A 10,799-nucleotide genomic window follows, 5' to 3' on the forward strand; every position below is an offset into this window, starting at 1 on the left:
CGCCCGCCACCTCACCCGGCTAGATTTTTGTATTTTTCAGTAGAGACGGGGTTTCATCATGTTAGCCAGTATGGTCTCAATCTCCTGACCTCGTGATCTGCCCGTCTTGGCCTCCTAAAGTGCTGGGATTACAGGCTTGAGCTACCGCGCCCAGCCTGATTTTTTTTAAGTGATACAACTGAAGTTAAAAAGCAAATTTGGTCCAATGTCTGAGATTTGATCAGTCAAGTCAAAAAAAAATTTGTAATGGTTAGGAGGAGTCAGATAAAAAAAATAGTAAATTATTGGTAACTGTTAAAGTTGGTTAATGGGGAGAGGGGTTCATTATATACTTTACTCTCTTTTGTGTATGTTTCAAAATTTCCATAATAGTTCTTAAGATAAAAATAATTATCACTAAAAAGTTAGGCATAAGTCAGGCGCAGTGGTGTGTGCCTGTAGTCCCACAGCTACTCAGGAGGCTGAGGCAGGAGAAGCACTTGAGCCCAGGAGTTTAAGGTTGTAGTGTGCTAGATTGGTCTGTGAATAGCCACTGCACTCCAACCTGGACAACACTTTGAGACTTTGTCTCTAAATATATATATATATTATATATACAATATGTATATTTTATATATATATATATTTAGAGACATATGAATATAAATAACATATATATATATATTTTGGAGTCTCACTCTATCGCCCAGGCTGGAATGCAATGGCATGATCTCAACTCACTGCAACCTCTGTCTCCCTGGGTTCAAACGATTCTCCCACCTCAGCCTCCTGAGTAGCTGGGATTACAGGCGTATATCACCACACCTGGCTAGTTTTTGTATTTTTAATAGAGACAAGAGTTTTGCCATGTTGGCCAGGCTGGTCTTAAACTCCTGGCCTCAAGTGATCTGCCCACCTCAGCCTCCCAAAGTTCTGGGATTACAGGTGTAAGCCACCGTGCCAGCCTGTGTGTATATGTGTAAGTGTGTATAAGTATTTATATGTATATGCATGTGTGTGTGTGTATATATATGTATATCTTAAAGCTGGATATAAAACTAGACTTACAGCACGTATCAACTATTTTCTTAAATAGGCAATTAAAAAAAAAATGACTGAATGGTAATACACCAAAATATTCCTTAGTATTTATGTCTAGGAATTGAGACAGATGATTTATTTCTCAAATACTCTATAATAAACATGTATTACTTAGATATCAGGAAAAAAAACTATTTTTTACATGCTATTAATACTTCTTTCTTTTTTAAAGAATTGTTCCTTACTGAGAAGTAATAGTGTCTAGGGTGCGCGGCAGCATAGTTTTGAACAAAGAAATTAGTTTAAGTCTTGGACCTACCATTATTATTAATTTTTTTGGTTTCCTTGATCTTTTTTTGAGACACTTCTGCTCTGTTGCCCAGGCTAGAGTGCAATGGTGCAATCTCGGCTCACTGCAACCTCCGCCTCCTGAGATCAAGCGATTCTCCTGCCTCAGCCTCCCACATAGTTGGGATTATAGGCACCCACCACCACGCCCAGCTAATTTTTGTATTTTTACTAGAGATGGGGTTTCACCATGTTGGCCAGGCTCGTCTCGAACTCCTGACTTCAGGTAATCCACCTGCCTCAGCCTCCCAAAGTGCTGGGATTACAGGCGTGAGCCACCATGCCAGGCCAACCTACCATTATTAACCATAACAGTAAGACAGTTAAGTTACTTAACTCTTCAATTTCATCAACTGTATAATAAATAATACACCAAACAGGATGGCAGTGAAAATTTTTTAAAATACTAAAATAACAGCTAACATTTACGTGTTTTACACCTCATTTAACATTTACAACATCCCTGTGAGTTAGATGGCCTATTTTACAGATGAAACCAATGCACAAAGAGATTAAGTAATTGCCCACACTACATAATAAATGGCAGGGCCAGGATTCAAATCCAGGCAGTCTGAATCCAGAGTCCATATTCTTAATCTTTATCTAATCCTGTACTGTCCCTCCAGAAATACTGCTTTCCTTCTTTTTCCTCACATTGTTTCTACAGACAGATACAAAAGAATAAAAGGAAAGATTACCTGAATTCCCCACGGCACCATTGTTCACCAGGGAATTCGGAGCCACAGTACGGGGCCAGTGTCCATCGTGAGACGTGTTAGGGATTGCCACAGGTCTGGCAGCAGGCTGTGCAAAGATGATGCTGGGATCATTCAGGCCAATATTGCTGGGGGCACTGCCTGGTGCAGAGTGGATCACCGGGCCATGGATGGGCCAAGATGGGGCAGGGATCTGGAGAGGGTGCATTGGCAACAATCCCATATTGTGCATGGGGGAATACTGAGCTGGTGGTGACTGGGGAAAGTTATACAGTGGCATCTGGACCTGATGGGGAGGCTGGGCTCCCTGCTGAGGTGGGCCAAGCTTAGGCTGGGATCCTGGCTGAGATGAAGGCTGGGTAATAGCAGCTGACTGGGAAGAGTTCTGTGGAAATGGCTGAGGCTGAGGAGAATAAGATGGTGATTCAGACTGCAGAAAAAACCACACACACATTTTAAAATTAATTTATAAACATCTTAATTTTATAAAAGTAGAGATAAAATACAAAATTAAAAACTTTATAAAACAGAACTTTATGATGTATATCATAATAATGAGTTTTTCCCAACGTACTCAAACCCCCTTCTCAAGTAGGTATTGCCTCACAAATCTTTTTATTGTCCAAAGAAAAGAGAACCCAGACACAGTTCCCACCATGCAGAACACATACTTCCCACTGCAAACTCAAGACTTCCATCTAAATATCTCATAGTCACTTTCATTCAGTCCCTCAACAAGTATTTACTGTGTCAATTATGTACTGAGTATTGTTCTAGGTAATAAAAATGTAAAACCAACAAGTATGCCCTGATGGAACTCAATGTTTAAGGGGGTAAGGAGGGGAGCAGATAAAGATTACATAAGCAATCACAGTAAGTATAATGAGTATTATGATAAAGAATGTATAGTGTACAGCTGTCCCTCAGGATATACAGGGGATTTGTTCCAGGACCCCCACAATCCTCCTGTACTCAAGTCCTACAGTCAGCCCTACAGAACCCATATATACAAAAAGTTGGATCTCTGAATACCTGGGTTTTGCATCCTGGGAATACTGTATTTTCCAACCACAATCTGTTGGAAAAAATTTATGTATAAGTAGACCCACGCAGTTCAAACCTGTTTTGTTCAAGGGTCAACTATATAATGAAATCCCAGAGCAGAACACCTAAAGCCACTTTGGGAGAAGGGGAGAAGAGAAATCAAAGAAAGCTTCCCAGAAAAAGTGACCTTTTAGCTGAGACTCAGGGTAAATAGAAATCAGTCTGATACAAGAAGGGAGAGATAAGGGGAGAGGAAGAGTGTTCAATATGATTGAAGGTCTAGAGGTATGAAAATACATGGCTTTTTAAAGTAATTGGAATCTGAAAGAAGTTTAATATTACTGGAGTATAATGGCAGGGGAATGGCTGAGGCTGAAGAGCTAAATAGGGGCAAGACAATGAAGTGTCTTACAAGCCTTGTAATTTAGACTATATCCTATGTGCAGTGGTAAACCACTGAAGGGTTTTAAACAGGTAAGGAATATGATCAATCTGAACTTTAGAAAGATTATTCTGGTTTAATAAGAATAAAATAGAGAATTTTTTTTTTTTTTTTTTTAAGGCTGATGAGAGAACAGGAACAGTGGCTCAAGACTGTAATCCTAGCACTTTCGGAGACTGAGGCAGGCAGATCACTTGAGCTCAGGAGTTTGAGACCTGCCTGGGCAACATGTCGAAATCCCATCTTTACAAGAAATACAAAAATTAGCCAAGTGTGGTGGTGCATGCCTGTAGTCCCAGCTACTCTGGAGGTTGACATGGGAGAATCACCTGAGCCTGGGAGGTCAAGACCTCAGTGAGCTGTGATTGTGCCACTGCACTCCAGTCTGGGCAATAGAGCAAGACCCTGTCTCACAACTGAATGAATGAATAAATAGGTAAAAATTAAAAGGCTGTTGAGACTGATTAGGAGGCTGCTATAATAAAGCAGTCCTGAGATGATAGTAGCCTAGGCTAAGGAAATATAAATAGGGATAGAGGGAAGCAAATGGCTGTGAGATACTTTTTTTTTGAGATAGTCTCACTGTGTTGCCCAGGCTGGAATGCAGTGGTGTAATCTCCGCTCACTGCAATCTCCACCTCCTGGGTTCAAGCGATTCTCCTGCCTGTCTCCCAACTAGCTGGGATGACAGGTTGCCTGCCACCACACCAAGCTAATTTTTTGTATTTTTAGCAGAGATGGAGTTTTACCATGTTGGTCAGGCTGGTCTCAAACTCCTGACCTCAGGTGATCCACCCACCTCAGTCTCCCAAAGTGCTGGGATTACAGGAGTGAGCCACCACACCTAGCTTTTTTAAAGGCAGAAACAACAGGACTTAGTGACTGAATACAGAGGTTGAAGGAGAGGGAAAAGTTTTGGAAATTAGACAGAAAATGGGATCATTCAACGAGATATAAAACACAAGAGGAAGAAGCAAGTCCTGGGGGTTGGAAGGAAAGATTAACTATATTTTAGACATGTTGCAGTGCTTTGTTAGACATAAGAGTAGCAGTGTCCATTAGACAGACTCTTTCTGAAAGCACAGGTGAGAGAAAAGTGACGACTAGAGGCATAAAACGAAAATTAGGATAGCACAGAAAAGTGGTTAGAGCATAAGTTTTGCTGACAGAGAGCCTGAGGGTTCACGTTCTGATTCCAAGTGTCTATTGAAGTCAGGCAAGGAACTTGAACCTCGGTTTCTTTACCTGTAAAGTATAATCAGAATTTGCCTTAGGTTTTTGAGAAGATTAACTGAACAATGACCACCAAGTTCAAGATAGCAGAAACATTTCTGTAACAACGGAAGGATGATAAAGAAGCTTTTAGGATAGGAATGGGATCGAAGAAGAACGTACAGGGGTTTCAACTGAGGGTAATTTTTTAATAAAGCTAAAATAACAATGTTAAAAACTGTTAAAGCTTGGTAATGATACATAGAGATTTACTTTCTATACTTTTCTGTACTTTTGAAATATTTTATAATCATAAAGAAGGAATGCATGTATAAGCACATAGTTTACACTCAACAAATGTTAACTACATTAAATGTGATTATTGTTGTTTATGAAAGTATCAGGCACATAATAGGTATTCGAGTGTTTGGGATGAGGGTGGAAAATTTCCTAAATGTTTTCCAAAGGTTCTCCCTAATACTCTTCAAATACTTGAAAGTTTTTTCTAAAACACAAATCACATTAGATTTAGCATGTTAAACAGTGAACGGATTTGACACTAGAAAGACCTCGGTTTGATTTTTATATTCTCTTATTCTCAGTTTCCCAATTTGTAAAATTTGATGATACTAATACCTACCACTTCACTTGGCCACTCGCAGGATTAAATTTGCTAAGTGTAAAGCACTGAACATTACGTCAGATTCAGAGTGTTATTTAGAGTAATTATTAAGAGGTACAAGGTGAATATAGATTTATACAAAGGTTAAGAGCAACTCAGCAAACTTAATATTAAACTTATGAGTCTGGGCTGGGCGCAACGGCTCACACCTGTAATCCCAGCACTGTGGGGAGCCGAGGCAGGTGGATGACCTGAAGTCAGGAGTTCAAGACCAGCCTGACCAATATGGTGAAATCCCATCCCTACTAAAAATACAAAAATTAGCCGGGCGTGGTAGCGTTGCCTATAGTCCAGCCACTCAGGAGACGGAGACAGAATTACGTGATCCCAGGGGTGAGGAGGTTGCAGTGAGCCAAGAATGCGCCACTGCACTCCAGCCTAGGCAACAGAGCAAGACTCCCTCTTAAAGAAAAAGTAGTAAAATAAACTTATGAGTCTAAATTCTCATTCAATACTGTTTTTTTACAGGGTGTATTTCACTAGGTATCCACAGGTCAAGCTACGAGAAGACAGAAGTTTCATGCAAGCAAAATGCCATGTATATATTGACCTAACAACACTAAATGCCTAAAACATCTCAATTTTTATGTCTATTTTTATTAATGGTACTGATATTTTTCCACTAAGCAAAGTCTGAAACCTCAAAGTCATTACCTTATTTTTAATCCATCTTATTAGGTAGTTATCGTACAACTGAAGAGTAGGCTCATGTAAATTAAGTAGCTTCTCTGTAGACAGAAACCCAGATCTACATTATTCCAAAAGGAATGCTCATTCCACCTTATGTGCCTAGCAAGGACCTATATACAAAGCACTATGTAATCTGGAAGATTGTATTTGCCAGTCTGAGAGAAAACACATTAAAGATACTGCTATCATCAGTCAAGACTAACACATTCACAGGCAGAGTACTTACACATTCTGAGGACTGTCTAGTCCTTATGGACTGATCACCCTGTTGCTGAGCTGAACCAGCCACCTGTTGAGCATTTACAAGGTTGCGGACCAGCTGGGCTGCTAAGAGAAGGCATCACAAAGAAAATCAACAGATAAGGAAAGTAGCAGAGAAATGACAATAAATAAACTCCCTTATGTAAAAGAATCTCAAATATCTCTGCAATTCTATAAACTTAGACTTTTAAACCTTGAGTATATTAGTGAAGGACTTGTAGCAACTGAGCTACTTTCAAAAGCCATTTTTCAATCTAGCAGATCAAGAAAAAAAACACACTGATCCTAGAAACAAGAACAAATGTCATCTGCTTTTCTAAAGGAGACAACATATTTACTTCAGAAATACTTTATGGTTGGATGCAGTGGCTCATGTCTGTAATCCTAGTACTCCGGGAGGCTGAGGTGGGAGGATCACTTGAGTCCGGGAGGTCAAAGCTGCAGTGAGCTGTGATCATACCATTGCACTGCAGCCTGACTTGTCTCAAAAAAAAAAAACAACAACAAAAAAAACAACCTCCAAAGAATACTTAAAGGGAGATAATTGAATATAACAGACTGTGGAGACCTTGATAATGAACTTACCCAAGTACTATTCAAAGTGAAAGCCTCATTGTCTAAATTTTATCTAAGAAATTGTAAGGTCCAAAATCATACAATTAGGTTTGCAATAGAGAGGAATTAGGGTCCTTCAGCATGCAAACAACATAAATGACTTCGTTTCTACCAGAAACTATGTTTGGTCTTTTCTATTTACCTGCCACACTGCTATTCCTCTGACGGGCCAGCTTGACCTCTGGGCACTCCCTTCGTACATGTCCAGCATCTCCACATATAAAACATCTGAGGTCTCTGGGGTCTCTAAAGTCTCGAGTGTCGTGGAGGTCTCGGGGGTCAAGAACGTCTCGGGACTCTTTCTCTTCTTCATTCCCTTCCTTCTCTTCTTCACTGTCTTTCTTCTTTAGTCTAAACAGTAAACTGCTGATACCAATAATGTGGGGCTAGGGACTTGTAAATTAAGTGAGTCACAGAACAAACTAAACTATGCAGGACTCTCACGATAATAAAAGGACTAGCATGCCCATCACTTCATGCGTTTTTTGAAGGCAAGGGAACAAACATTATGGCATACCTGCACCTTTGGCAGGAACTGGGTTTTCTAGTAGTTTTGTAAAACAACATTATATTACATTTTTTAAAATAAATTTTAAACCTTTAACAATCCTTAGAGGTTGATATTTATTATCTCTGGTTTCAAAAGGAAATTGAGGCTTAGAGAAGGTAAGTGTCTTGACTAAATTTAATAGTCAGTAAATAGCAGTGATGGAAACTGGAAGTTTGCTCTGTCTCAAAAGTTCCAAGTTTTTATATTAGTTTTACAAAAGAAAGAGATCTTCCTGACCTGCTACAGTATACAGAACCTGGGAGACTATAATTCACAGATATATTTTGAGGGAATATAGAAGATGTACATTCCCCAAGATCTGTAAGTATAGCTCACAGCATATATCTCAAGAATTCCATTAATTGTATTTTAATTATCAGTTTGCATGACTGTGAGATCCTCAGCAAGAACCCAATGTCTTGGTCACTTTTATTTCTCCTAGAACAGTTCCCAACACATAGCTGGTGTCAATAAATGCTTCTTCATTTAAAAAAAAAGACAAAACTGGCTGGCACAGTGACTCACGCCTGTAATCCCAGCAATTTGGGAGGCCAAGGTGGTGGATCACCAGGTCAGGAGTTTCAGACCAGCCTGGCCAACATTGGTGAAACCCCGTCTCTACTAAAGATACTAAAAATTAGCCAGTCATCGTGGTGCGCGCCTGTAATCTCAGCTACTTGGGAGGCTGAGGCAGGAGAATCACTTGAACCCAGGAGGCGGAGGTTACAGTGAGCCGAGATCACACCATTGCACTCCAGCCTGGGCGACAGGGCTTGACGCCATCTCAAAAAACAAACAAAAACAAAAACAACAACAAAAAACTGAGTGAATTAATGAATAAATGAACAAATGAATGTTAGAAGATACTATTATACCACATACAAATCTTACCCTATTACAAAATTCCACTCAAATGAACATTTACCTTAGGTATAACTAAATACCCTAAACTTTCTCACTTAAACATTTCTGAACATAATTATAGCTACAAATTGGCCTCTCATTTATTTTCCTCAAAATGTTGATATATATTCATTTGCCAACCTTTTCCTTTTAGGGCAGTCTTTCATGTAGTGGCCTATTTTTCCACACACGCGGCAACATCTATCATTGGGAGCCAGTTCTCCATCTGTTAATACTCTGGAATCAAAGAAGTACTCCTAGGGAGAAAATGCAATTTTACTAGGAGGAATCACTATAAAACTTTTGAATCCAAATGGAAAGAAGACCAAGATGCAAACATGGTTTATTTTTACAAAGAAAATAATAGCAACAAATGTTTTTTTACTGTAAGTAAAACCCATGATATGAAAATAAGATTCACAATCATCATCATCACAGTTGCTAATAGTACTAACCAAGTTACATCCTTACACAAAGATGCTACAGATGAATAAGAAAAGTCTCAATAAAGTAGATACTACTTTCATCCTCATTTTACAGATGGGGAAACTGATTCAGGAGTTCAAGTCATTTGCCCATAGAAAAAAAGAGGTTAAGTCTCAGATAAAAGATGTAGAGCTAAGTCCATCTCACAACAAAACTCATGCTTTCTGCTATATCGGGCTACTTTTGGAAAGGAATTATTCTCTGTACAAAATGGCCTGTAGGCTGGGTGCAGTGACTCATGCCTGTAATCCCAACACTTAGGGAGGCTGAGGTGGAGGGATCACCTGAGGTCAAGAGTTCGAGACCAGCCTGGCCAACATGGTGAAACCCCGTCTCTACTAAAAACACAAAAATTAGTTGAGCATGGTGGTGTGTGCCTGTAGTCCCAGCTATTCAAGAGGAAGAGACAGGAGAGCTGCTTGAATCCAGGAAGTGGAGGTTGCAGTGAGCCAAGATCGTGCCACTGCACTCCAGTCTGGGTGACACAGCGAGACAAAAAAAGTCTGTAGTCCCAGCTACTCAGGAGGCTGAGATGGGAGGACCACTCAAGGCCAGTTTGAGGCTGTAGTACATAATGGCTGTGCCTATGAACAGCCACTGCACTCTAGCCTGGATGAAGTAGCGAGACTCTGTCTCCAAAAACTAAAAATACATAAGTAAATAACAACAACAAAAAAAGCAATTCTCTGGTTTATGTGAAATATGATTGGATTTAATACAGCTTTTAAAGAACATGTAACATGTATTATGTAAAGAGGAATAGACCTAAAGAAAAGGTAGGGAACTAAAAAGAAGTAAATAATTTTCCCAAGTCTTAGAACCAGACTTATTTCTGCTTTATCTCTGCACCATGCTTATCCTTCTAAACTTTAGCTTAGTTTTGCACTGTCACAAAGACTAGTTGGTCCTAATGGTGTCCATCCTTCTGGAAGGCAAGAGAACATGTCCAGTTAGCTGTTTTCACATTTACCTAAACTCAAGGATAAAAGTATACGAGACACGCCCAATAGGATGGCTACAGCTTTAAAAAGACAATAACAAGTATTGGTGAGGATGCAGAAAAACTAGAACACGTATGTATTGCTGGTGGGAATGTAAAGTAGCACAGCCACTTTAGAAAACAGTTCCTTGAAAAGTTAAACATAAATTTATCAAAATGACACAGCAATTACACTATTAAGCATATACCAAGAGAAATAAAAACATATATTCTCACAAAAATTTGCACACAAATATTCACAACAGCATTATTCATAATAGCCATAAAGTAGAAACAACGCAAATGTCCAACAACTGATGAATGGATAATGAAATGTGGTGTATCCATAAAATGGAGTATTTTTCAGCCATAAAAGGGAATGAAGTATTGATACATGGTACAGCATGAAGGAACCTTGAAAACACCATGCTAAATGAAAGAAGCCAGTTTCAAAATGTCACATATCATATCATTTAACTTATATGAAATGTCCAAAATAGGTAAATCTACAGAGACAAAAAGTGGATTAGTGGTTTGAGAAGAGGGGAAGAGAGGGAATGAGAACTGACTGCTAATGAGGACAGGAGTTTATTTTAGAGAAGATAAAAATGTTCTAAAATTAAATTGGGATGGTTGCACAATCCTGTATATATATTAAAAACCACTGAATTGCACAATGAGTTGTATATAATGTGAACTCTATTCCAATGAAGCTGTTTGGTTTGGTTTTATTTGGTTTTTTAGAGACAGCATCTCACTGTGTTGGCCAGGCTGGTCTTGAACTCCTGGCCTCAAACGATCTTCCTGGCCTGGCCTTCCAAAGTAACAGACTGCAGGCATGAGCCACCATG

General features: G+C 39.3%; 1 protein-coding gene across 3 annotated transcripts in view; it reads right to left on the reverse strand.

The window, feature by feature from the left end:
• ZCCHC11 (zinc finger, CCHC domain containing 11) overlaps positions 1-10,799 on the reverse strand; it is a 110,719-nt gene that overhangs the window by 5,560 nt on the left and 94,360 nt on the right. The window contains exons 24-28 of one of the 3 annotated variants that reach the window (XM_011926281.1): positions 8,625-8,740; positions 7,173-7,381; positions 6,381-6,481; positions 2,371-2,514; positions 2,067-2,277 (exon numbers count right to left, since the gene is read on the reverse strand). In XM_011926281.1, coding sequence (XP_011781671.1) covers positions 2,067-2,277; positions 2,371-2,514; positions 6,381-6,481; positions 7,173-7,381; positions 8,625-8,740 — 781 coding nt within the window. Of the gene's footprint in view, positions 1-2,066; positions 2,515-6,380; positions 6,482-7,172; positions 7,397-8,624; positions 8,741-10,799 lie in introns of all 3 variants that reach the window. The other 2 variants (XM_011926279.1, XM_011926280.1) reach the window with 2 other exon arrangements.

Source organism: Colobus angolensis, unplaced genomic scaffold, assembly GCF_000951035.1.
Source record: "Colobus angolensis palliatus isolate OR3802 unplaced genomic scaffold, Cang.pa_1.0 Scaffold68, whole genome shotgun sequence".
Taxonomy (NCBI): Eukaryota; Metazoa; Chordata; class Mammalia; order Primates; family Cercopithecidae; genus Colobus; species Colobus angolensis.